The 26,781-nt window shown below is 56.1% G+C and overlaps 1 protein-coding gene across 2 annotated transcripts; it reads right to left on the bottom strand.

The window, feature by feature from the left end:
- Nucleotides 1-303: 303 nt before the first annotated feature.
- On the bottom strand, nt 304-26,669 carry ACO2 (aconitase 2). Of its 2 annotated transcripts, XM_007506066.3 has the most exons (19): nt 26,532-26,667; nt 13,656-14,223; nt 10,631-10,773; nt 10,061-10,319; nt 7,781-7,873; nt 7,504-7,662; nt 7,182-7,332; nt 6,799-6,903; nt 6,189-6,280; nt 5,036-5,141; nt 4,302-4,459; nt 4,095-4,168; nt 3,811-3,922; nt 3,018-3,140; nt 2,733-2,888; nt 2,214-2,405; nt 995-1,127; nt 701-822; nt 304-601 (listed from the first exon to the last, which is right to left on the bottom strand). In XM_007506066.3, exons 3-19 carry the CDS (start codon nt 10,702-10,704, stop codon nt 467-469), a joined length of 2,244 nt encoding a protein of 747 aa, XP_007506128.1. In that variant the 5' UTR covers nt 10,705-10,773; nt 13,656-14,223; nt 26,532-26,667; the 3' UTR covers nt 304-466. The 2 variants fall into 2 exon arrangements, with proteins under 2 accessions (XP_007506128.1, XP_007506127.1); XM_007506065.3 differs by lacking the exon at nt 13,656-14,223 and having other exon boundaries at nt 26,532-26,669.
- Between the last annotated feature and the right edge of the window lie 112 nt (nt 26,670-26,781).

Raw genomic sequence — 26,781 nt, 5'->3', positions numbered from 1 at the left:
CCCCTGTCTATGGCAGTAAAAGGGGCTGCTCCAGGCCAAATGCCCTTCTGGGCCCCCCTTGAGGTCACCTCACACACCTGTGGCTGGCACCCTATTGCCTCCTGCTCAGCTTCCAAGTCTGCCTTCTGACCCCTGGTCCCCTCCAGCACTTCCTTCCTCTCCTCAGGCCTCATGCTGAATCCCTGCATTCCCTCCCAGTGCCCTCTGATACCAAGAGCCTTCCCGCCAGGGGCAGGGGCCTGCCCAATGGGGCTGTGGCGCAGGGGGCAGAGACACACAGTGGCCGAAGAAGCAGTCGCCGACTGGAATCTTATTACTTTCTTTTAAAATCCTCAAAGCCGTTGGCGAGACAGTCGGGAGGGAAGCACGTCTTCGGATGGAGTCTTGTGTAAAAACAGGCACGGGGGCAGGAGTGTGGGGGGAAGGCAGGGATGGGCTGGGGCGCAGAGGGCTGGCCGGGGAAGCCTCACTTCTGCAGCTCCTTCATCCGGTTCAGGGCGCTCCCTGCACGGAACCACTCGATCTGCGTCTCGTTGAAGGTGTGGTTCAGCAGGATGCTTTCCTGGTTGCCGTTGGGGTGTTTGATGATGCACTTGAGGGGCTGCAGGGGAACGGGGGATACCAGGCCTCACTTCTCTGGCCCAGGGCAGGGGAGCCCCCCTCCCCCCGGGCTGGCCGGGGGACCCCGTTCCCCCCTTACCTTGCCAGGAGCAAATTCCTTCAGGCCCTGGATGGTCAGTTTGTCCACAGGGTGGATCTTGTTGTAGTCTGCAGGGTCAGCGAATGTCAGGGGCAGCAGGCCTTGCTTCTTCAAGTTGGTTTCTGGAGGTCAGAGAAGGAAGGGCCCCAGTGGTGCAGCCGGGGCACAGATGCCCCCAAGGCTACCCCTATGGCTGGATCTGAAGGAACAGGAGCTTGGGGACTCTTCCCACGCCACGACCCAGAGGCCTGGCCATGGAGGGGGCCCGTTGGGGCAGGGCAGGCAGCGGCTTACCGTGGATCCGAGCGAAGCTCTTGGTGATGATGGCTCGGCCTCCCAGGTGCCGGGGTTCCAGGGCTGCGTGCTCCCGGCTGGAGCCCTCCCCGTAGTTTTCGTCTCCGATCACCACCCACTTGATTCCGTTTTTCTGTGCAGGGAGCAAGTGTGGGCTGTGAGGGGCCTGAATGCTTCCAAGCCCGAGAGTCCCGGGGAGCCAGCTCTTCTGGTGCCAGGAGGCTGGGGCACTGGGGACTAGGAGAGATGGGCTGTCAGCACCAGAGAGCGGCCAGACTTTCGTGTGGGACTCAGAGTTGCCGGCTCCTAGGCTCACAACCTGGCTTTGTGACCCTGGCACATGATCCTTGCTTCCCTCTGCCTCAGTTTACCCATCTGCCCAAAGAGGCTACCTGGATGGGCCAAGCCGAGGGGAAAGAACAGTTTTCCTCCCCTTCCAGGTGCCCCCCCCCCCCCCCCCCGCCCAGGTCAGCAGAGCCAGATGAGGTGGCATGACAGGGGAAGGCCCTTGGGGGCTCAGGGAGAATTGGGGCAAACACAAGCCCCAGAGGTGGGACCTCCCGGCCACTTTGAGCTGGCACAGGATTTTGGCCCCAGATTCCGAATCTTAGACTTCCGCCTGGGAATCTGAGAGGAAATGATCAGTCCACTGTCACACTGGTGGGAAGAGAACCCAAACTCGGGACCCTCATATTCTATTCCCAAGCCAGAGCTTCTCTTCCTCTGGCTCCTACTCACAATGTGCCAGGGCCTGTATGCGCTGGGCCCCGCACCCGAAAGCTGCACCCTCCAGGCTGCTCCCCTCTTCCCCCCATGCCAATTGCTTGCAGCTCCTGCCAAAAGAACTGGCTTCTAACCCCATGAGCCCGGAGCTCCTTCCACCCCAACCCTTCCCGCTCTGCTCTTAGGGGCACTCGGGCAGCCAGCTCCACACCAGGTGACCAAACAACTAGGGCCACACAGTTGGCGAAGACAGGATATGGGAGCCGAGTCTGCGGGTTCTGGCTTCCAGTTGTGGCAAGGAGGCCTAGGAAGCACCTGGCAAACCCCTGGTGCCCTCTCTGACTGGGCCCGGATCTTCTTTTCTAAATCCCTCCTCTAATGTGGCTTTGTGACCCCTCCCTCCTGTCCTTGTGAGCCCTTGGAGAGGCAAAGCCAAAGATGCTGCCTCCCCCTCCCCCCCCCATCCGGTCCCCGTGGTCCTCTGTGGCCGGCCTACCTTGTAATAGCGAGCAGTGTCCGGGACCGGCCCAAACTCCTGGGTCACAGCATTGCGGACCGAGTTGGCTTTGCCATTCTCGATGTTGATGGCGCCGATCAGCAGGTTGTTGGAGATGTTGTCCAGGTGGCCGCGGAACTTGAGCCAGGGACCGGCAGCGGAGATGTGGTCAGTGGTGCACTTCCCCTTGACCTAGGGAGGGGTGGAGAAGCAGAGGTTGGCTTGGGGGGAGGGGCACTCCCGGGGGGGGGGGGGGGAGGGAGGGGGCCCTTAGCTTTTGTTCCAAGCAGAAAGGCCCAAGGCCAAGCTCAGGAGAGCTGGAGGATGATGTGGGGCTGCAGGGGGGCACCACAACCGCCAAGTCCTCCCCCAGGGCTTGAGCTCTCAGGCTGTTCCCTGGAGCAGCTGAATCTGAGTGTGGCCATGATGATGGACCCAGGAGGTGGGCTCTCTGGAGGCTAGGGAGGGACAAGGGATAGCCGGCAGCCAGCAGAGAGGAAGGACGCTGCGCCTGCCCACCTTGATGAGGATCTGGAGGTCCTCCAAGTCTCTGCCGTCCCACTTGTCAAAGGGCTCCAATAGCTGCAGCCGCTGGCTGGTGGGGCTCACGTCCACACGCTGGCTGCTGCCGTCTTTTGGGGGGTGCTGGTAGGTGTCCTGCCCGGGGTCAAACTCCTACAGGAGGGCCGAGGCCCAGACCAAGGTCAGGCCCGGAAGCGGGGCCCCCACTGGCTTGTCTGGGGCCCAGCCTCTGGCCCTGGCCCTGTGGGCCTCCCCACTGGGGGAGGACGTGCGGACACTTACCGCTCTGGGAAGCTCATCAGCATCAGGGGCCTCAAGCTTGAACTTTTTGCCGTCTTTGCCCGTCAGAAAGTCTGTCTCTGGGTTGAATTTGAGGGTGCCGGCGATGGCCAAGGCGGTAACAATCTGAGACGGAGAAAAGCTTAGAGGTGACCCCCCGTCCCCCTCCCCCCCCTGACATTCCGTCTAGGAATCAATCCTGGGTATTGGTTCTAAGGCAGAAGAGTGGTCAGGACTAGGCCATGGTCGGTCAAGTGACTTGCCCAGGGTTGGGCCAGCTGGGGAGTGTCTGAGGCCAGACTGGAACCCAGGACCTCCTGTCTCTGGCTCTGACTCTCAATCCCCGGAGCCACCCAGCTGCCCCCTCTCGCTCTCTCTTAGCCCTTCCCTTCCATCCTAGACTCGAGCATTGGCTCCGAGGCAGAGGAGCAGTAAGGCCTGGACGATGGGTGTTAAGGGACTTGCTCAGGGTCACCCAGCAGGAAGGCCTCTGGGCCTGGCTTCCTCCAAGAGTCACCTCACTGCCTTCCCAAGTATCTTATGACAAAAGCAATGCCTGGGCTGAGGCAGAGACCACAGAGGCCGAGCCCAACCCTGCAGCCATGGCCATCAGCCCTAGGACCCCTAGGAAGAGAGTGGAGGTGCCCAAGTGCACTTGGGGGTGCGCCCAGGGCCACGTGCCCATCATGGCCTCCACAGACAGGCCTGGGGAGGTCACAGATGCCACGGCCACGATCGGGTCACATGAACCTTCCCCTCCCCAACCCCGCCAGGCCCATCGCCAAGGGAAGCTTGCCTCTGGGGAGGTGACGAAGGCATGGGTTTCAGGGTTGGCATCGTTGCGGCCTGTGAAGTTCCGGTTGTAGGAGGTAACAATCGTATTCTTCTCCCCCTTCTTAATGTCCTTCCTACAGGGGAAGCAGAGGGCAGCAGGTGGGGGTCACTCCTAGCTCCCTGACCCCCCTCAGGCCTCCCCACTCTGGGCCAGCTCCAGCAGGGCTGTCAATGCTGGGCTCTGGCTCAGGGGGTGCTGGGAGTAGCGGTTGAGTCATTCAGTCACTCCTGGGCTGCCCTCCCTACCTGTCCCATTGGCCGATGCAAGGGCCACAGGCATTGGCCAAGACGATGCCTCCCACATCACGCAGGATCTGTGCCTGTGGGAAGGAGGGAAGGGAGGGGGTCAGCCCAGGCTGGCTGGGCTCTGGGCTGGCGGTGGGACCGGTGGGGAGGCATGGCTGGGCAGAGGCCCACCCGTGTCTCCATGGCAACTGGGGAGGAGATACTCACGTAGCCATCCCTCTCGATGGTGGCCCGAATCTGCTCGGAGCCAGGGGTGATGGTAAACTGGGACTTGCACTTCAGCCCATGGGTGAGGGCCTGCTTGGCCACGGCTGCTGAGCGCCCCATGTCCTCATAGCTGGAGTTGGTGCAGCTGCCGATCAGTCCTGGAGGATCATGGGAAGGCACGTCAAGAGAGCCCGAGGTGGCTACACACACTCCTGTGGGGCTGGGAGGCTGAGCCGGGGCACTGACAGAGGGTCACCAGAGCTGGTGGATGAGGAGGGCCCAAACTCTGCCTTGGCAAATCAAGTCTGGCCAAGGAGCCCGGCCCCAGGGAGGGAGCTGACCTAACCATGGCTCTCGCCGGAGGTGCCATTCGCTACTGTGGGGAATCTCTATGCATGGGCAAGATGGCGGGCCATGCTCCAGGCTGAGCTCTGTGGCCACAGTGACATCGACAGCTCCAGGCGCCTGGCATGATGGTTGTACATGCAAATACCCATCCTTCCTCCATGCCAGGTCTCTGCTGGGCTTGGGTGCCAGCCCTAATATTCGCTCCTTGGGCAAAGGCCTCTTCTACTCCCCTGGCCTCCTGCCTAGCCTGCCCTGTGCCAGGCTGGCCTGGGGGACCTGCTGCTGCCACCGCCCCCACCTTGGAAACTGCCTCTAGCCACCCAAGTGGGGTCTAAGGGCCGGCTCCAAAGCCCCTGACAGACTGAGTGCCCAGGGTGCAAGCTTACCCACTCGGATGTCCAGGGGCCAGCCTTTCTTTTCTGCCACAGCGCCTATATCAGCCACGGGGTGAGCCAGGTCCGGGGTGAAGGGCCCATTGATGTGCGGTTTCAGCTGTAGAAGGGAGAGCACTGGTTTCGGTTTGAGAGCCAGGGAGTGGAGGGGGAAGGAGGCAAGTTACCGACTATTCCGGGCAACTGGTATCAAGGAAAAATCCCAGAAGCTTCCTGGAAATGCATCCTGCTGGAGCTGGGGGAAACTGAGGCACACAGGGACAGTGCTCCCAGGCATAGGAAGTGGGCAGTCAGGCTGGACTTAACCTGAGTCTCTCTCCACTAGAGCAGCGGTTCTCAAGCCTTCTAATGCCGGGACCCCGCAATACAGTTCCTCATGTTGCGGTGACCCCAAACCAAAAACTTACTTCAAAGCTGTGATTTTGCTACCGTCACGGTTCAGAATGTAACTAGCTGGTGGAGAACCGCAGCTCTGGAGCCAGAACAGAGGGAGCACAGGCAGGGGGTTCAACATGTTTGTTTGCTCCCTATAAGTGATGGTGCCAGCCCGAGGCGGGGCCTAGATGGGGGCAAGGTCACCCTGCCATGGACTAACAAGCAGACCTGGAGCTGGAACCCTGGCTTAGACTCCTGGCCTCAGCCTTTCTCCAATATCCTGGCCCGGGAGAGCAGGCCCTGAGCTGCCTGATCTAGACCCCAAGGGCAATCTCACTGACAGGAGGGCCCTGCTGTGCTCCGGTGACCCATCTTGCAGCGCCTCCCAGGGCTGCCCGGGGCAGGCCCAGTCCTGACCGACTCAGGCCCAGGCAGAGGCCCAGGGGCACACAAGGACAGGCTCCCCCGCAGAGCTCACAAAAGCCAAGCTTGGGGGGAGGCCTGCCGTTCAACCACTGCGACCTCGGGCCATCCGGCCAGAGGCTGCTCACCCACACTGCCGCCGAAGCCGGCTACCTCCATAAGGTTTACACAGCAAATGAGACCACACCAAAGGTCTGGCTCAAGAAGCAGTCCTGGGGCAAGCTCAGACCCCAGGCCCGACACTCGGCACAACAGCTGTCCCAGGCGAGAAAGGCACTGGGCTGCCGCACGCTCGGCGGCCCCTCCGCTTCCCGCCCCCGCCAGGCCCGGGTTCACAGTCGCCCTTTACCTCATTGAGGTTAATTTCAATCACTTGGTCATAGTGGCAGCCGGGGTCAGGCACCAAGTGGTCCTTGAATTCTTCAGCCAGTTTAGCAATGTCTGAAAAGAGTCAGGGAGCCCCGTCAACAACCCTGTCCCAATCCACTGAGGAAACAGCCAGAGTGCGCGCGATTGGAAGGAAGGAACTGACACTGGCAACAGGAAATAGAATTGGGATGGCTACGTGGTCAGTGGTGGAAGGGCTTCCCAGAGGAGGGGATGGCCTGGCAGCTCCAGGCGTTCCTACCCACCCCGCTGTCCAGACAGAACTCTCATTTCTGACCAGGAGAAAATGAGGACGGCACTGGCCAGAGGATGCGCAATTCTGTCCAAACCCTGTCTTGGCAACATCAGAGTGCAGGCAGACTGTTCCCTGTTCTTCAGCACTTCCCCAGCCCTCAGGCCCTCCCAGCTCCAGCATTCTGTTTCTCTTTCCACGTAGCCCGGGCAGAGGATGGGAATGCCACCCGCAGGCCTTACTGCTACAGCAGGCCCCAGCCTTGAGGAATTGAGAGGTTCAGGTGCCTCTTCCACAGGAAGAGCGAGAAGCATCTCCTCCTCCCTCCTCCTCTCCTTACCAGTCCGGCCAGTTTTGCTCAGGTATTTCTTCATCCTGTGGTTGTAGGGGAACACGGAGGTGGTGGCCCCTATTTCTGCACCCATATTACAGATAGTCGCCATGCCTGGAGGCAGAAAGATGTTATGGTGGGGCCGAGTACGGAGTGGTATGCTCTCTCCACTGGGCCATGTCCTTGGCTGGCTGGCTAGGCCCCCGGGGGCTCAAGAGCCGGCCCTTCCCCATCCCCCCTCTCTGGCCCACGCCTGACCCACAGCTCCTCTAGGAGTCCTTTACGAGGCTCTACTACATGACGGGGAGACCCGACTCTGATCCTCGGCTGCCAGGCCAGGGACCACGGCTCCATCCATCTCTGCCCAGCCCAGCACCAAGGACGCCTCTCACCTGTGCAGGAGATGGAGTCCACGCCGGGCCCATGGTACTCGACAATGGCTCCAGTGCCACCCTTCACGGTAAGGATGCCCGCTACCTTCAGAATCACGTCTTTGGGGGAGGACCAGCCAGACAGGGAGCCTGTCAGCTTCACACCAATCACCTGAGTAGGAACCAAGAAGGCAAGGGCATGACGGAGGGCAGAAAGACCTTGAGGAACTAGGCTGGGACAGCTGGGAAGCCCCCAGGAAGCCCAGAGGGGGAAGGAATCCTGTCTCTCTGGACACCTGCCAGCTGCCACCATCCAAAGGCCCGAGCCTCCCTCCTGACTCACCTTGGGGCACTTCAGCTCCCAGGGGATGCCTGCCATGACATCCACCGCATCAGCTCCGCCAACACCAATGCAGATGCCTCCTAGGCCGCCCCCGTTTGGGGTGTGGGAATCTGTTCCGATCAGCAGGACCCCTGGGTAGGAGTAGTTCTCAAGGATGATCTGGAAAGGGTGTTAAGGATCGGGACCTGAGACGCTGAGCACGCAGGTGGAGGAGAAAAGGAGTCTGGGAAATCAGGCAGGAAAGTGGCCCCTCCCACGCCCCTCTCCCCCTCTTCACCTGGTGAATGATGCCGGAGCCTGGTTTCCAGAAGCCCACTCCATACTTGGCACCTGCCGTTGCCAGGAAGTTATAGACCTCCTGGTTAATGTCCTATTGACACAAGTGAGAAAGAAAAGCTGTCGGCACGTTTGCTTGGAGCCCAGCCCCCAAAGCCCCCCTATTCCCCCAGCTGGCTGAGCCCTTCAGAGAGCTCCTAGGAGCCCCCAGCTAGGGATCAGGCCAGAACGGAAGGGGTCAAGAGCCAACCCTCGTGCTGCACCGCGTCCGGTGGGGGTGGCAATCATCCTGCACGGACCACTCGCCTGAGGCCGGCTGTGGGCGCCTTTCTAGCCATCCCATAGAGGGAGAACCTAATGGGCCCCGTCCTCATCCACGGAACAAGGATCAGAAAATGAAGATGAGGGCAGCACGGGGCAGGCCTGGAGACCAAACTCCACAAGGCCTGAGGAAGGACATGAGAAGACGGGCCGGGGATAGGGTCAGGGAGGGGAGAGGAGGAGATCGCAGAGTCCCAGGATCTGGAATAGCTGTTGTTGGGTCGTGTCTGACTCTTCACAACCTCATTTGGGGTTTTCTTGGCAAAGACACTGGAATGGTTTGCCGTTTCCTTCTCCAACTCATTTTACAGATGAGGAAACTGAAGCAAATAGGGCTAAGTGACTGGACCAGGGTCACACAGCAAAGCTGAAGTGGCTTGCCATTTGTTTCTCCAGCTCATTCTATAGATGAGGAAACTAAGGCAAACAGGGTGGAGCGACTTGCCCAAGGTTACACAGTGGGGAAGGGTCTGAGGCCAGATTTGACCTCTGGAAGAGGAATCTACCTAACTCGGGCCTGGCACTCAATCCACTGGGCCGCCCTGCTGCCCAAGTAGCTCAAGGGGGTCACATAAAGAATTCCGCCTGCTCTGCTGGGCTGCTGAGGGGAGGAGCAGGACTAAGGGGCGCAGTTTGTTGTGGAGAGGTTCTAGCTTCATCCAATATGAAGCTTTCCCTTACAGTGAGAGCTGCCCTAAGATGGGAAGGCCTGGCCCCATGCTCCTCCTCGCTGAGGCATCTGCCCCCCAGGGCGAAGGGAACAGGAATCAGAGGGAGGGCAAGGGAGAGTCTAGCAGCCTCAGGAGGAGAGGGATGGGTCGTGTGGCCTTGGCCAAACTGTCCATCTTCTCTTCATCCACTATGGTCCTTTCCAGATGACAGATAAAAGAGTTCCTGCCTGTGGGCACTGGGTGAATGCAGGAGATGGCAGGTATGCCCACCTGGCACACAGTGGCAGGAGTAGGGCCAAGATTTAGGGGCCCTCAGTCGCAGCTGAGCCACTAGCTGGCCAGAGAGCCAATGGGCAACTCGAGACCACAGTTTTCTCTTCTACCAGAGGAAGTTCAGATGTAGGGTCTCCGAAGACCCCTGGGAAGCCCAGCAGACCTTGCCCTAGGCCGGGGGTGGGGGGGTCACTGCTACCAGAAATGGGGTCCATGAATCCATATACTGAGATTTTGAAATGTCCTGTCCTCCGCAATTTCTTCCATTTGTCTTCAGTTTATTCACCATCTCTCAATGACATTTCAATCTGGGGTAGCTGTGGGCCCAATCACTCCCTGACCATCAGCTCCAGAGTCATTTCTGAGCCTGGTCCAGGGCAGACCTGATTCGGGGTGTCTGACCTTGGGTCCCAAGGGATGAGAGACACCTAGGCTAAACCCCTGATTTCCCAAGAAAGGAAACTGAGGCCCAAGTAGGCAATGTCACTGAGAGGCATCCAGGCACCCCTGGAAAAGCCAGTTGTGCCACTTGTCCCCCTGCCCTTGGAACTAAGGAAAAGAGAAGGCCCAGAAGGAAGAGAGACCGAGAGTGTGTGTGTGTCTGGGGGACAGGAGCTTCTGGTATCAGCTGGCTAGGGGGGTCTAGCCCACACCCCAACAGACACTGGAGGAGAAGGAATGTTGGGCAGAGGAGGGACACTACGGGCCTCAAAGGAGAGGCAGCCAGAGTTTAGGGAAGGATAGATGTGGGTGTCATGGCTGGGTAGAGGTAGGGTCTCCCCCTCAGCAGGAGTGGGGGTGGACAGGCACGTCCATCCTGGGCAAGGCCTCCCAAATGAGACACTGTGGTTTCCAGCCAAAGAAGGGCCCGAGGCTTTCTGACCTTCTTCCCTGTGTGTGAGCTGGGCCTTTCAGGGCCCCAGATCGGACAGTGCTCTAGACCAACCAGCCCTTGGCTAGGGGAAGGCCAAGCCCTCACTGAACTGACCCGCTTGTGCTGCAGACTACCCCCGCACCTTGGCTCGGCGCAGATCCTTATCGCCACCGAGCTGGGCCTCGATCAAGTGGTCACAGTGGATGGTGGATGGCACGGCCACCTTAGGCAGCCCGCTGCTGATAAACTGCAACATGGCCATCTGGGCCGTGGCGTCCTGCATCGCCACGCGGTCTGGTCGCAGTCGCAGGTACGTTGTGCCCCGCTCGATTTCCTGGTTGATAGGATCATCCAGGTGGCCATATACGATCTTCTCGGACAAGGTTAGTGGCCGGTTCAACCTGTGGAGAAGTGGGAGGTGGGGGTCTCCATCCCTGCCAGGTGGGAAAGCCTAGGAGAATGCCCTCTGTGCCAGTGTCCTCTGGGAGCAGAACGAGGTATGGGGAATGAAGGGGGAACGTGCCTTCTGGCCCCAAAGATGGAACCAGAGACCCAAAGAGCGGCTTTGACGACACCGACGAAGTTCCTAATCGAAATATATGATTTTTCTAAAAAAGGCAACAAGGAGTGCACCCGAGAGGCCTCCAGGCTTGGATTCTTGACGGCTTGCTCCAAAGGGATCCTCCCAGCAGCCCAGAAGCTCCTTCCCTACCTTTTCCGGACGATGTTAATGTTCTTTTCCAGGAGCTCATAGTGGATGTAGTCATGGGGCTCAAAGTGGCTCATGGCCACCTTGGCCGGCCGGCACAGGATGGAAGCCACGTGGTACCTTCGGACCCCATTGCCCAGCACCTTCTGTAAGGAGAGAGATGACGGAGCTGAGTGGTGGCCGGCACGTGGCACTACGAGTTTGGAGAAAACACTGTCTACACACGCCCTCCTGCAGTTTTAGGACTGATCAGGAGAAGTCATCTGCGCCAGGCCCTCGCACTCGCGACAGCAGCGTTATAGGGCCAGCGGCCCTCAGATCTGCCCCAGCCTTGGGCGGGCTGGACCTCCTGAGCTCCTGCTGCTGCCACCCACGTGTCAGGAGGGGCAGACAGGAGACTTTACCCCGGGTGTCCCCCTGGCTAGAAGGGAGCGGGGCCTAGCCTGGCACTGGTCAGGGCCCCTCTGACCCCCAGGCTCCTCATCTACTCAAAAACCACCACCACAGCTCAGGAATACGGACAGTCAGCCCTTGGGGGCTAGAGCAACGGCAGCATTAGGGCCGCATCTGAGGAGTGGAGAGATGGGCGGACCAGTGAGAGTGGACAGCCAACTGGGTCCCGTCCTTCTGACCCTGGACAGACGGACACCAGCTTGAGCCTCTGATGGTCACGTGGAGATGTCAGCTCACGTGCCTGTGTGGAAGTAAGAGGCGGCTTCGGCCACACACCCAAGAGGAACACGGGATGCCACAGAAAGGTCCCCGGGGGCCGAGGGAGTGAGCCTAAAGGCTGGATCAACAGGCCAAGACAGGCAGGTCCAGGGCTCGGTGGGTGCATGACTCAAGGCCTGGGAGTAAAAGCCTGCTCTTGCTCCTTAGGCCGCAGGGACCAGAATGGGCACGCAGAGCCTCTTCCCCTGGAACGTGGAGAGCCAGGCAAGGTGCCGATGCTGGTGTTAAGTGATGCTTATAGAAGGAGAAGGACCTTGTCTCTCGGGTTTGAGGGTCCTCTGGGTGAGGAAATGGCCAGGGAGTCAATGGGGCTAAGAGGTTTGCCCAGGATCCCACCTCTGCGACGGGCCAGAAGCCAGCCTGGCTCTACCCATTGCACCATATTGCCCAGGCGTTTACAGAGTACTAGAAATCTTCCAAAGCATGCAAATGCATTCTCTCTCCTGAAACTTAGAAACACTTTGCAATCACCCCATTTTACAGATGAAAAAACTAAGGCTCAGAGTGATTTTGAAGGTGTCTTCCTAATTCCAAATCCAGCCAAGCTGCTGCCCTATCATCCTCTGAACCCAGAGGCCATTACGCAGAAACCCATAGAAGATACCAAAGCACTCAGCAGCCCGAGTGAGGCCTGCACTAGCCAGGATATAATCACCCCCAGACCAGGCTGGACCCCCGACAGGAGACAAGAGGAGCTGCCAGCACCGGGAGGTGTACACAACAGTTCTGTTAGCCCAATCTTACAACGGAGTGACTTGTTCGGGGCCATCTGAGGCGGGACTGGAACTCAAGACTTCCTGACTCCAGGCCCTCGCACCATTAACCCAGCTACTCTTTCTTCCGTATTTTATTTTAGAAAGGTTATCGGCTGCTTGATCTGCATCCACCTGCACCAGTTCTTCCTCTGGAGGTGGATGGAGAGCACTCTTTGTCCCGCGTCCCTCGGAGTCGTCCTGGATCATCGCAGTTATTAATAGCAAAGTCTGAAACACCTGATCGTGCCACGCTTGTCTCTGTGCACAATGTGCTCCCAGTTCTGCTCCTGCCACTCCGCCTCAGGTCACGGAGGTCTTCCCGGCTCTTTCCAAAGGAATCCTCCAGTTCCTCATCCCTTAGAGCACGACAGTGCTCCACGCCAGTCTTTGCCCCCTTTTTGATCTCTTTGGGGTACAGACCTAGTCGTGGTATTCCTGGGCTCATCTTCTTGTAAGGAGGGCTTTGCGTGGGCCATTTAGCAAACGGGTTAGTGACTAGCCCTGGGTCTCCCAGACTGCAGGCCCACTGAGCAATCAAGCTGCTAATAAAACCTACCTTTCTATGGAAGCTGGAGGGCTGCAGGAGGCTTGTGCCCAGAAGGGAGGAGCACTCACCCTCGTAGAGGTCCTCTGGCAAGTGAGGGGGAGGTGCCCTGAGGTTCTCCCCCCTCACAGTGCACCGTCCCAACAGCCTGCTGTTCTCTTCCCTGGGGGAGCCAGGCCTGCCCCACTGGCTCCTCCCCACAGCCCACCTAAGCAGGGCACAGGCTGCGCCCAACGGGCTCACAGGGACTGGACAAGAGGAGGCCCCGTTCCAAGTTCTTACGGCCTTTGCTTGGTGCAGAGACCTGCATTACCCGCACGTGCCACTCCTGGGTGGGTCGAGGGGCTTCGAGATATGAGGGGCCTTCTGAGGAAGGCCCAGTCTAAGCTAACAGCCTCATTTTACACCTAGGAAGGCAAGGTCTAGAGAAGGAGCGTGGGATTGGGACCCGTGCCCCCAGGGCCCTTTACACTAGATCCATGAACACATTCCGAGGATTACCAGAGCCAAGATTCCAGCACAAATGCTGACTCTAATGCGAGAACCATCACTTGGGGGTCACAAATTTGCTCAGCATATTCTTGGATTCTTTCTTTCTTTTCTTGTAAAAATTCTTACCTTCTGCTTTAGAATCAACACTATGCATTGGTTTAAAGACAGAAGAGCCATAAGGACTAGGCAATGGAGGTTAAGTTGTTCCGCCCAGGGTCACCCAGCCAGGAAGTGTCTGAGGCCACATTTGAACCCAGGACCTCCCATCTCCAGGCCTGGCCCTCCATTGACTGAGTCACCTGGCTGCCCTTTGGATGTTTTACTTTAAAGGACTCATCCTATGGCCAGGCGGGGAGAGTAGAAAGGGGAATGAACCAAAAAATCCCTCCACACCTTCCCATCCCATTCTTTCCCAAGTTTTCCTAGAAATCCTTCAAAGAGGACCCCCCCAGGGCACGGATCGAATTCCTTGGGTTCTTTATGTTAAAAGGTACCAACGTCATACCTAGCTGTCCAAGTTAGGTCATTCTGCATCTAAGCTGTGACTGCCTGCAATATCGATGGACCAGTTCAACAGGTTGCCCGTCATGAGCCGGGTTAGAGAGATTTTCATCCACTTTGTTTCTCCAGTATAGATGGTTTCTAGGAATAAAATACAAAGCCAGCAACTCCCAGGAGAGCAGAGTGACCACACAAGCAGCCAGCACTACTACACAAACTCAATCCACAAATACTGCAAGTTTCCAGCCAAATCCAACGATCTGCTGATACTTTGCTCACGCTCTTCTTCCCTATGCTTGGGGAGTGTGGTCCACCCCACCGCCCCCAGAAGCCTCGACTCTTCACCACCACCCAATCCAAATGACCAACCCCAAGGAAAGCTCCTTCACGAAGGCCTCCCTGATCCTCTCCTTCCTACCCTCTGCTCTCCACTGCTACCTGCATGACCCTAGCGAATGGCGGGACTGTGCAGTCCATTCCTGGGCACAGTCCTATGATTTTCAGGCTCCACCACCAGGTACTGGCTGCAGTCATGGCCAATTCGCCACCTCTTGGAGCCTCCGTTTCCTGACCTGTAAAACAGAGACGCTCCTGGTGCAACTTCCCTCACGGGACTGTTGGGAAGAAGGCGCTAACCCTAACCCTAAGTGCGTGCCGATTTCTAACCCTAAGTCTGGCCTGCTCTTTCGAATGGAGATGACCAAAGTAGACCGAGGGAAAGAAAGACGTGAGCTTTGCCTTACAGAGCTTTTCACAGGGCACAAGGCCGAGTTTGAGTCTGTCCCAAAGCTCTGACAAAGGACTTGGGCTGTGGCGGGTTCCTCTGGGGCCCAGACACAGCCGAGGGGCTGCCCCGCGCCTGACAGAAGACGTGGGCTCAGGGGGACTGTCAGACACAGGTTTGGCCCGGGGCCAAGGCTGGAATCTGCTTTGTGCCAGGAAACGGACTTTGGTTACAAGGTTTCCCCCCTTGTTCCCTGGGCAGTGCGGGGATGCTACAAACACAAGTCATTCTCTGAGTGTCCGCTTTCTTTCTCCTCTGCACAGTGAAGATAGCCTCAGGCTCCAAGGCCAGGCCCTGTCTCCCACCTCCAGGCACTGCCTCATCGCAGCCTCCTGCTCTCCTGCCCTGGCTTCCTTGGGAAGAGGCTCACAGAGAGATCCAGAAGAGCGGGGCCCTTTGGAGCCAGAGGGCAGGGGCGGGCCTTGAAAGCCAGCTGCTGGCTGGAGACCAGACATCCCCAGAGCTCCTCCAGGATGCAAGGACGCAGCAGGCAGCTTTCCTACAAATTCCAATCTCGACTGTCCAAGAATAGCATCTTCAACCAATTTCCAGTCCCACCCCTAGAAATGCTACCATTCTTTGAATCAGCTACTTTCTTTGTTCCTTTTTTAAAATGTGTGTTCCAGCCACACGGATAATGTTCAGAAGACTTTCTTATTAGCTCCCATCCCTGACGCCAGGGGCCAGAATCCTGCACGACCAGCCCGGATACCTGCAGCACTTGCGGGGGGTGCGAGGGGCTTCTAGTTCCTTTGGCTCGTCCCCTATACCTCACTCCCTCCGCCAGGGGCCCAGCCCAGGCAGTAAGTGGCACAGCAGGGCCTCGGATTCTAGCCCAGGGCTCCCTAGCATAAGCTCTGGCAGGTCCTGGAAAGGCCCCGAGGGGCCCTGGGTGCTCGGTGTCTGAGTCAGTCTGGATAAAGAGGGCAAGAGAGGCTCAGCTGCCCACCACTGGCATCTTTTTTTGGCCACCACAGAAGAAGACTGGAGACAGAGAAGGGCCTGCACACACTTGGGAGGATCTGTGCCAGTGGACTCCCAGAGCCTCCAAGGATTGGCGAATTTTCCCTAAAGCTTCTCCTCTCCTCATGACAGCCGTGGGAGGTAGGAAGGGCCAGAAGATCCCGCAGAAATGATGCTACATACTGTGCTTTGTAACCATAAATAACTACATAGATGCAAACAATTGTTTTTAACAGGAAAAAAAACCGCAGCGGTGTGACCCTGGGCAAGTCACCTGACCCCCACGGCCTAGCCCTGACCACTCTTCTGCCTTGGAGCCAATACACAGTACTGACTTCAGACGGAAGGGGAGGGTTCAAAAAAATGAATAAAAAACCTGAAGGAGACTTAGGGGGCTCTCAGAGAAGACAAGCTGGGACCAGAGTGCTGGAGCCCTGTGGGTGCCTGGCATCTTGCCCTTTGAAGGCAGGCAGGGGAGAAATGTCTAGCTCTCAGCAGCCTGGTCTTCCCACTGCCCCTTGACCCAACTGGTCACCGTCCACCTCTTTTCCTCAGGCGCCACCAGGCCCAGTCTCTTCAGGTGCTGCGACTCTCCCCTCCTTCCGTCAGAGGGCGGGGGGCAGCTCTCAGCTGCTGATTCCACGCCCCAGCAAGAATGTCTGTCCTCGCCACCTCCAGGAATCCTGGCACAAATTACCCAGCTGGACCTTGGAACACCCACCAGAGATGAGACATTATCACAAAGTCACGAACTTTGGAAGGAGGAAACCCAAGACGGTGCCGCCGACGCCGACGCCTCAGCCTGCGCCACCTTGTCTCCTCGGCCCAGCGGCACGTGCTGTGTGGTGGCCAGGATGTCTGGGCAGTGACTCGGCATCCCTTATTTTGGTTCCGGTCTCACGATCAGACCCTGGCTCAGGAGCTGGCCCGCTAGGGGTGCGAGACAGCCTAGGAAGCCCCGCAGCTCCCTCTCCCTCTCCGGCCCACAGGACAAGCCCATTTTCTCCAAGAGAGCCCTTCACATTCCAAAAGCTGGTGCCTGCTCCCTCCCCGCAGCGCCACCACTTCTAGATCCCTCCATCCCCTCACCAAGGCCTGCGCACACTAGTCCTGCTGGGCCCTCCTTACCGGACGGACACTAGGGCCACGTGGCAGCCAGGGGGCCCAGCAAAAACAAGACTTCCGAGTGCGAATTCAAGCCAATAAACCGTGGAGTCAGTCATTTACCCCCATCACGGATTGTCACGTAGGGAGGGCTGTAAGGCAGGGCCCGGCCCAGCTCTAGTGTGCAACATCGGGTGAGGAAAGCACCTGCTGATGAGCCAGGAAAATGGGAGCGCAGGGCAGAAGCAGCCTGAGCTTCTACCAACTTCATAGGGGCCTCTTGCTCTTGGACCTCCCAAGAAGCAGGAGACCAAGAGAGGCCCAACAGCCAGGTTCAAGTGCCACCCAAACTCATCAACAAGACCAGTTTTACCAATGCCTTTAGTTTTACATTGAAATCAGGGTCAGGATACCCTTCCTGTGCAGCCATCTCTCTTCCCAGAAGGCTAGTCAAATAAGACATTTTTTTTCCCTTTCTTAAAGAGGAAGAGAAAAAAAATTCAGTAAAATCAATGAACTCCTTGAAAAGCAATATGATGAAGGGGAGCTAGGTGGCTCAGTGGGCAGAGATGAAAGATCCTGGAGTCCAGTCTGGCCTCCGTCACTTCTTGACTGTGTGACCCTGGGCAAGTCACTTAACCCCAACTGCTCAGCTCTTAGCACTCTTCTGCCTTGGAACCAATGCATAGTATTGATTCTGAGAGAAGGTAAGAGTTAAAAAAAAAGAAAAAGAAAAACAATGTGACGTGAGCTGCAATGTCCCACCCTCTAGGCCCAGCCGGGCCAACCCCATGGAGGCAGGCTGGAGAAGACCGATGGGGGTAGATGCCAAGGAGGGGCAGCCAAGCCAGAGAAGCGGGGTGATGAGACAAACAGAAAGGACTGCCACAAAGAAGAGATTGGGGAAGCTGCCGCCCCCCGCCCCCCCCAGTCCCTGGCCTTGGCAGGAGGGGAAGGGCCACAGGTGTGGCACACAGCAGAGACTTCCTTTTAAAAGACAGCATTTCACTTAAAAACAATTTTCACCATTTGTTTTTTTTAACGCAGAGTTCCCAATTCCCTCCTCCAGAGAGAAGGCAGCTGAGCCCTCTGTGAGCACGGGATACGGTCTTTGGCTTCTTCCCAGTACTGCTCACTATGCTGCCTTTTGTCATTAAAAAAAAAGTTATTAGTTAGCCAGGAGGGGGAAGGGGAATTCTGGGGGAAATTCTGAGATGGGAAAACAAAAAATCCGCACTAAAACCTCTCACGTCCTCTCTTTTTTTTTACCCTTTTACCTTCGGTCTTAGAATTGAAACGAAGTGCTGATCCTCAGGCAGAAGAGAGGTAAGAGCTAGGTAAATGGGGTCAAGTGACTGTGACTTTCCCAAGGTCATCCAGCTAGGAAATGTCTGAGGCTAGACCTGAACCTAGGACCTCCCTCCCAGCTCCAGGCTTGGCTCTAACCACTGAGGCACCCAGATGCCCCCTGTCTTTTTTATAGCATCTACTGTGAGCCTAGCCCAGTGTTGGGTGCTTCAGGGGGGCCCCAACCACAGCCACCCTGCCCTCTTTCAGAGTTTCCTTACAAAATCCGTTATTAAAGGACAAGCCACCAGACCTTTGTGCTAACATATTTACACAGCCGTCTGCTGCAGGAGCGGGAAGAGGAGGGGCGCAAAGGAGCCATTCTGATGTCTCAGGAAATTAGAGGGAGGTCAGGCCATGGTTGAAGGCAAGCTGAAGAGCTTTGGATGGGCACAGGAGGGGCCCATCCACAGCTGGGAAAACAGCCTAGGCCAGGGCGCACACTTCCAGAGGACCAGGCATATATAGGGCTCGATTCTGGCCTACAGGGCCAGTGATTGACCCAAGCCAGCAGCCTCCTGATAAGGGCTATAAGGGCCAGGAGACCCAGGAAGCTGGGACCTCATCAGACTTCAAAGAAAGCCCCTCCAGGCACATGTCCTACTGGCCCAGTTGCCATCCTCACACATGGGAGGATACAGCGTTCCCCATTAGTTCCTGGAGCAAAGCCACCAACGACTTCCTCGTACTTGGAGAAATTCATGAAGTGCCAACCCCAACGCCATCAATGCCCGGGGTGCCTGATGACCGCTGGCCATAAGGCCTCATTTGAAGGGCCAGAGAGGAAGCCTTCCTTGGCCTGGGATCCTTAGTGACAGATGCGGGGCCCTGGGGCCCCCCCAACCCTCCCTGGTGTGGTTTTTTACCAGGAGAGTTTCTGCATCACAACATTGTCGGTGGAGCCCCAGCACGGCCACTGATGGTGTCTCCACGTCATCGCTCTTTCCTTCGTGTCCACTGTTCAGGTTCCACCACTTTATTCTGCTCCCTTCACAGCGGTCTCCCGGGTCTCGCCTCTTGTTTGGCCACGCTCCAGCTGAGGGTGCTCCCTTAGTTTTCTTCTTGGCTTTCCCAGAGCTGTTACTGATATGTTTGACTAAATGGGCCTTTTGGGGCTTGAGGCCTAGCAGTGGTTTTGCCTCCATTTTGGATTACTCATGAAGAAGCACAGGACTGGCCTGCAGAGCTGGACATTGTTATCAAAGGTCACGATGGTCTTATTTTTACAGATGAGGACCCCAGCTCTGGGAAGGTCCCTGGGGCAGAGCCAGATTTCTGACCTTGGCCCCCAATTTGGTGCCTCACGTTGTCAAGTTGCAGGTTCAAAAGCCGGGCTCTGCCCCTGAGTGCGTCTGTGCTGGTGAGGGTGAGGTGTTTGGCTTCTCTCTCCATCTCTGTGAACCCTCTGGGCATGACAGCAATGCCAGTTGTGGGGCCACTCGCTTCTCGCTTCACCCTAGGAGGAGGGCAGGCTGGAGCATCTCCAGATCTTGCGAGAAGCCCACATTGTGTGGCTTGGACTTCTCGCAGACAGTAAGGCGCCATCTTCTGCCAAATGGACAGCGAGTCCTCTTTTTGACAGAGAAGCATAGGAGAAGGGTCTTCTCCATCATCTCAGGAATGCTGGTCAGAATTGGCACCAAGATCATGCAGTCGTCACATGGGGAGGGAGGAAATAAAGACTGGACCAAAGCCAGCTGGCACAAAACAATGGTCTCCCAGAACCACAGGCTTAAAGGAACTTGGCCACCTCCCTAAGCCCCATCCAATTAGAGATGAGAAAACCAAAGCCCAGAGCCAGGAGGGTCCCGCCCAAGGGCACGACTGGCTAAAGGCAGTCAGGTCAGATGCCTTGTAACTCTTTAAATCAGGAGTTCAAAACTGGGCTGGAACTTGGTTTTTCCTAAAAATACTTAAAAGATTTCAACAAAATTGGTTTCCTTTTGTATAAGTGGAAATTTTCTACCCTTGGACTTCATCCCCCAGAAGTCCTTCAGTATTTCCCAGAATTCCTCTCCTCTCTACCACGTGCTCACATTTGTATAACTTTCTGGGTCTCCCCCCACTTTCTTTATCGAGATCACAGCTTCAGTTAGTTAGCTCCTTTTAACTCTAGTTTTAATTTTAGTAAATCTTACATAATATTTGAGTTATTGTATATTAATTTTAATTCTCACACTTTGTAAGGATATCCTAGGCTGTTCATTTGATTCCTTTAAAAACATGGTTCTGGGGGCAGCTGAGTGGCTCAGTGGATGGAGAGCCAGACCTAGAGACGGGAGGTCCTGGGTACAAATTTGACCTCAGACACTTCCCAGCTGTGTGACCCTGGGCAAGTCACTTAACCCCCAAAGCCTAGCCCTTACCATTCATCTGTCTTGGAACCACTACACAGTATCGATTCTAAGACGGAAGGTGAGGGTTTCAAAAAATAAAAAATAAAAACATGGTTCTGAGAAAGGATCCTAGAGACTAAACAAAGTGACCCGCCATACAAGGGAGATCGAGAATTCGTCATTTCAGCAAATGTACAACTCGTATGACAAGAGACAGCAATCCTACTTCTTTTCCCTTCGTGGTCCTAAAACAGGAGAGCAGTAAGGAAGAAGGTTAACTTGCCCAGGGCCACTCAGCTAGGAAGTGCCACTGAGGCAGCAGCTGCCCCGTCTTTTCTACCCAAGGCTGCCTCCTGCCTGGCCTCCGAAGGCAATGGGGCGTTCTGTTCAGCACAAGGCCTTGGTGCCAGGGTCAGCCAGTAGAGCAGGCCCCCAGACTTTCCTGGCTTGGCTCTCCCAGGAAAAGGAAGTGTGAGGTGAGGCCTTGTCAGACCCAACCCTGCCCTCACTTCCCACCCGCCAGCATTTTTATGGGCAATGTCTTCCCCCCATCACAATTGGAGGCAATGCGGGAGATTTTTCTCTTGGGGTGGAGAGCTGGCTAATCTCCTCCTAGCGGGACACAGAGCTGTTTGGCTCGGTCACTTAGCAACAGGCAGAGGCTGCGGCTGGGCCTGCATCTGCCTCCAAGTCCCAGCTCTCCCAGCTTGAATGAGCCAGGAGAAGTGAAGCTGAGGCGGTCTGAGACACGGAATCTGCAGCTAAGTAGAGCCACACTGACCAAGGCCTGGGGTGGGTGGAGCTCTGGGATCCTCAGCCTCCAGAATGTGACAACAGGGAAGGGGAGCATTGAGCGCCCCTGGCCCAGCCCCAACTACCAGAGGGAATAACGTATACTAGAGGCAAGAAGGAGGCCAAGAAAAGCCTGCTGGGTCAAAGAGTCAGTCAGGGAAAGCTTCCCAGAGGAGGCAGAACGTGAAGAAGGGTTAGGAGGGTATTCCAGAGGAGGCAGCCATAAATGACAAGCAAGGAGAGTCTGAATGGGGCTTCGTGAACAGCAGGAGCCCCTGGGAGTGCTGAGAAAGCGTGGCCCGTGTTCATGGCTTGGGAGTGGGGAGAGAACGTGGGCAGGAAGACCTGCGGGCGGTTCCGGCCTAACGATGACAGCCTGGTACTGATTCCGTGACGTTAAAGTGAAGGGCACAGCACAGGCCACTCAGCTCTCACTTCCCCAGCACTAACTTCCAGTTTGTAGAGAGAAAGGAAAAGAGTCTTTGGCAGGCCCAGTGGGGAGTTCCACAGGTGTTGCTCAATGGACATATTTTCCCTTTTTTAATACTATTCATTGTGTGGGATAGAGGGATACTGGCAGAAACTCTGGGGGGGCTACATTTCTAGAAACAGAAAAGGGGCCAATAAAAACCTCTATCTTGAAACTGAAACTGCCCAAGTGCCTGGCACAGTGCCAGGCAGAGTGGCCTCCCCATTCCCTGTGTCCTCTCGGGGCTCTCAGTATAAAGCAGAGAAGACTGGTTAGAACCTCTTTTCTTTTCTTTTTTTTTTAAACCCTGTGTATTGGCTCCAAGGCAGAAGAGTGGTAAGGGCTAGGCACTGGGGGGTAAGTGACTTGCCCAGGGTCACACAGCTGGGAAGTGTCTGAGGTCAAATTTGTACCCAGGACCTCCCGTCTCTAGGCCTGGCTCTCAATCCACTGAGCTACCCAGCTGCCCCCAGAACTTCTTTTCTTACTTGGAAAAAAGATGGAGGTCAAAAAAGGGGGTGCTAGTACGTCATTTAGTAATCATTCTTTCTATCTGAATAGGCTGCTGCCGCTAGCAAAGGGGCTTATACACAGTACCTCACTGCAAGGGCATTTCCCTCCTTCTCTGACACCCCCACCCCAACCAGCTCTTGGTTTTGAAACCTTAAATGCTATCCCAGTGCCTTACTCTGTTAGACAGAAGACTTCTTCCATGGAGATTCCAATCTCCCACAGCCCAGAACACAGGCACTTGGCTTGGCTTGTTCAAGTGGGTCCTGTGGCCCAGGGGGTGAAGGGGTCTAGGCGTAACCCCTGCTACAGCTTGCTGGTGCTTGCTGCAAGGGATGCCTGACCTGTGTGGGGGGGGGTGAACAGCTCCAGAAAAAAATGGATATTCTAAAAAGAAAAGCAGTCTTCCCAAGCCAAGAATCCATTGTAGAGCAAAAAGTACCCCCCCTCAGCTAAGCTAGAAGGGACATCAGCCGGCCACTCTAGAAGGCAATGTGGAACTCTACCTCTAACCCTCGATAACAACCCTAGTAGGTCTGTACTCCGAGGAGAGCCAATACCAAAGGGTGTCTAGCAGTTCTTTTTGGGGGGAACTAGAACCTGAGAGTCCCCACCAGCCAGGGAATAACAGAACAAGTTGACACATGAGTGGGATGAAGAGGACCATAGGAGAGGAACATGGGAAGCCTTATATGAACTGATCCAGAGAAAAGTAAGCAGAGCCAGCAGGACACTCACACAGTAACAGCCAAGCAGAAAGAACCCAAGCAGCTTTGAAAGACTCGGGAACTCAGCCCGATGGGCAGCCATGAGTCCAGAGGCCTCAGTCCTGCAGGGGACAGCCTCCAAAGTACCGAGCCAGTGCCAGAACTCGGTCTGCCTGACCACGCTTGACCAAGTTTGGAACTGGATCTTTTCTCGCTTCCTTAAGTAGGCATTGGCAGGCTGGCAGAAAGTTTTCTAAGAAAGACGACCAGAAAGAATGCAGTCTTCTCTACCACTGCTCTATTAAGGGACGAGGGCATTATAAATCGATTCCTGTGAGCCTACCACTGCCAAAAGGGAACAGGCTAACCCAAGGCTATACCATGAACCAGTGTCAGAGATAAGCCAGGAATACAAGGATCCTGAGCTCCAGCTTGGTGCCCTTTGGACAATAACTGGGTCTGCCTAGCTCCGTCCCCTTACCTCCATCTCCACCCACTCTGTGCTGAGAGGACTTCAGCAGGCAACCTCTTCTCCCTACCATGAGTGTTTGGCCCTAAGAGTGCCAATGGAAGCCTTGAACTCAGAGGGAGAAAAGCCTCACCCTTGGAGCAGAAGCATTTATTTCTGCTCCTCCCTCGAGTCCTTGGTATCCTTCTTGAGCCCTGAACAATGACACACCCATCTGCAGGGACATGCCATCTCCATCTTCAAATACCTTTTGGATGCATGAGGAAAAGGACTTGGCTTTATTCAGTTGGGTCCTAGGACAGGCAACAGAAGGGAAAATTTCCTAAAGATTCAAGTTGCCTAAAAATGAAACTGACTGCCTCAAGGGGCTAGTGGGGTCCCCATCCCTAGAGGCCTTTGGAAACTATCTTGATGACTAGTACATGTTGAGGGCACTGCAGGAAAGAGGTTCCTTCCTTTTAGGATTCTCTAGATGGTCTCCCCTGACTTCATGGGCAAAGTGGGCTGCTTTAGCCCAGATGACTGCATAATGAAAGAGAATCTGGTTCAAGCAGGCCACCTGGATTTCTTTCTTTCTTTTTAACCCTTATCTTCCATCTCAATACTGTGTATTGGTTCCAAAGCAGAAGAATGGTAAGGGCTAGGCAGTGAGGTTAAATGATTTGCCCAGGGTCACCTAACTAGGAAGTGCCTGAGGCCTCCCATCTCCAGGGCTGGCTCTATCCACCTAGCTATCCTGGACACCAGGTTCTAGCTGTGTGGCTCTGGCCAAGATCCTTAATCATTCTGAGCTTCAGCATTCCCACCTGAAAAAAGGGTTCATGCTTGTATTCCCTGCTTCAGAGCTGTTGTGAGCAAAGGGATTTGTTGCCCTAGCTAATGTGTCACCATTAGGACCCACCTCCTCCTAGGGCTTGGTCACATCTGGAAAAAAGAAAGCCTCAAACAGGCAAGGCTTCCTGGGACCCTGCCTGCCTCATCCACCGGATCCCATCTCCACTCGGTGCTCTGGGCCCTAGACAGTCTTACTTAAGCTGCAGGTATTATCCTCCAATGCATCAGCCAATAGGATTGTATTTTGAGGAGTAAAATCAGTACCCCAAATAACAACATCACCAAGCATCACCATAAGACTCCGTAGAGAGCTAGTCTAACCCCCTCTGAAGGGCAAAGAGGTGGCATCACTTTCCCAAAGATAGAATGAGGCAGGTGTCCGGCCCCCAAGAAGGTCCATAGATAAGTACTAAATAGGCCTCAAAGCTGGCTGGGAAAGCAATGGTGGGCACGCCCATCCCCTCCCCTCCTCTGCTCAGACAGCATCCCCACCCTTGCCCCAAAGCAGGACTAGCATCCCTTGTTCATCAGGGCTCCAGGAACACAGCCTGTGGGGGAACCTATGTGATGACATGGAAAGACAGGAAAAAAGATGATCCAGAAACAGTCATGGAAGGCCACCAAAACTTCCCTTTCTGACAGTCAATAAGTATTTCCTATTACTTGTATGTGTACAAAGATGAGACAGGGTGCCGCTACCACATTCAACCAGCATCACCAGCTCCACAGTTCAAAGAAAGGCAAAAGTCTTGCTAAGCAGTTCATTTTTGCCAAGGGTATCATTAGGGGTCTTTGCCCAGTGAATACTTGATAGCAGCATCCAGTTTGGAGAAGGAGAAAGGCAGAAGGCTAGGTGACTTCCTTGCCCCAGGCCACACAGTAATTCACTGAGATAAGGTAAGACCTTATCTCCCTCTTTTTTTTAGCCTTATCTTCAGTCTTAGAATTATACTAAATAGCATTTCTAAGGGAGAAGGGCAGTAAGGACAAGGCTTAACTGGGGTTAAGTGACTTTCCCAGGCTCATATAGTTAGGAAGTGTGGGAGGCAGTCTCTTCATCTTGGGCTGCTAGACCCCACCAAAGGCTTTGATTTCACTCTTGTCCTGACAGCCCCATTTCTCTACTGGGATTCCTGTAGTTCTGGCTTTCAAATGCTACTGATGGGCCTTGCTTGACAATTTGGGGCACAAAGGTGTGCCTGCAATTGAACAGGCTGAGAACCCAGCCCGGAGGTAAAGGTGACAGGTCACAGTCCACCTCCATCTTGGTCCAGACTTGACTGCAAAGGCCAGGAGGAATGAGGCATCATCGCCATTTTCTACCTGGCTATGATGAGCACCATAGGTTTCCACAGGCTTTGGAGTTAATGGTGATCGAGGCTCTCACCGAATGTGAGCCCATGCCCCCTTAACCAAAACCTCACTGGGTGGGCAGGCAGGGCAATTCCTGCTGCCCCACATCTCAGAATTCCTGGCTCCTTCATGGGGGTGCAGGAAGTTTTCTTGACCCCTCCCCCCCAGCACCTTCTACCCAAACTTAACCAAGAGTTTCTTTTCTTTGGAGATTCATAGGCTGATCTATGGTCCTATATGATGGCTACCCTGCCACCCAGGCAAACTGGGTCTGGGCTCAGAGGACTTTCCTCTTTATTTCGAGGTAGACATGCTCCCATTTTACAGCTGAGGAAACTGAGGTCCACAATGACCCGGAGAGACAGAGCCACAGGAATGAGCCCCAGGCCCTCAGGCTGTGAATGGGCAGAGGCTGAGTGACCTGACCTTGTCTCATATGACAGGGCCAGCCTTTCCCAGGCCCCCTCTTTCTGGAGAAGACCAGGGCACTTCCAAGGAGAGTGTCCCTGAACACCCACTAGGGCTGCCAGGCTGGGGGGGGGGGGGGGGGGGAGCAGTGAGCAGGTCCTCACCCTGGGCAGAGACTGTACTGACAGACTGAAGTCAGGCACCTACGGGCCTTCAAAGTCTCCAAGACAAATCCCATCTGACCCTTATGAGGAGCCGGGTCCGTGTCCCCCAACTTGGGCACAGCTTCTGCCCTCGCCAAGGTGACATCCCCACCATTGAACACCCCCACCCCGCTGGGCCGTGCCCGCGCAAACAGTAGGCGCCTAATGAGCTAAAGCCGGCCGATGGCCCTCAAGGTTTGTTTCCCAGTCCATCTCCGGGGGAGGGCGGCTGGGCCAGTGACCTTGGGAGGGCCGAGGCCGCCGCTGCCGCCCAGTCACCTTGTCCTCACCTTGGGGCCGCGGGTAGCTCAAGCTGACAGGATCAGCAGGCGGGGGAAGTGGAGGTGGAGCCGCCCCGGCCGCCGCCCCGGCCTCAGGAGCAGCCCTGCTTGGCACCGCTCGTTCTGGCCTGAAACCTTGGGCCCGCTGGCGGAGGTGGGGACGCCCTCTCTGACCTCCCTCGGGCGCCGCGCCAGGCTCGGCTGGCCCAGCCCCTGCTCTCCCGCCTGCCTGCCCCGCTGCGCCTGGGGTATATTCCTCCTGCCCGCCCTTCCCTCCCGTAGCGCGGCCTTGCCACCTTGCCACCACCGCCTGCGCTCACCTGCAGCCGGGTCACCAGAAGGCTGTAAGGCGCCATTTTGTGCACTGACAAAGATGTGGTCGCGTGAAAGTGACGCGCACGCGGGCGCTTTTAAACGTTCGGGGGCGGGGCCTTGCCGAAGACTCTGGGCCGGCTCGTAGGCGGGGCCCAAGGAGGAGCCAAGAAGGGGAAGGGGCGGAATCTCCTGAGAGCGGAACAGCGCCCAGTGGGTGGGGACGGGCGAGAAGTCACAAGGGGCGGATCTAAAGGA

This window comes from Monodelphis domestica, chromosome 5 (assembly GCF_027887165.1).
Source record: "Monodelphis domestica isolate mMonDom1 chromosome 5, mMonDom1.pri, whole genome shotgun sequence".
Taxonomy (NCBI): Eukaryota; Metazoa; Chordata; class Mammalia; order Didelphimorphia; family Didelphidae; genus Monodelphis; species Monodelphis domestica.
This window is presented reverse-complemented; position numbering and strand designations above follow the sequence as displayed.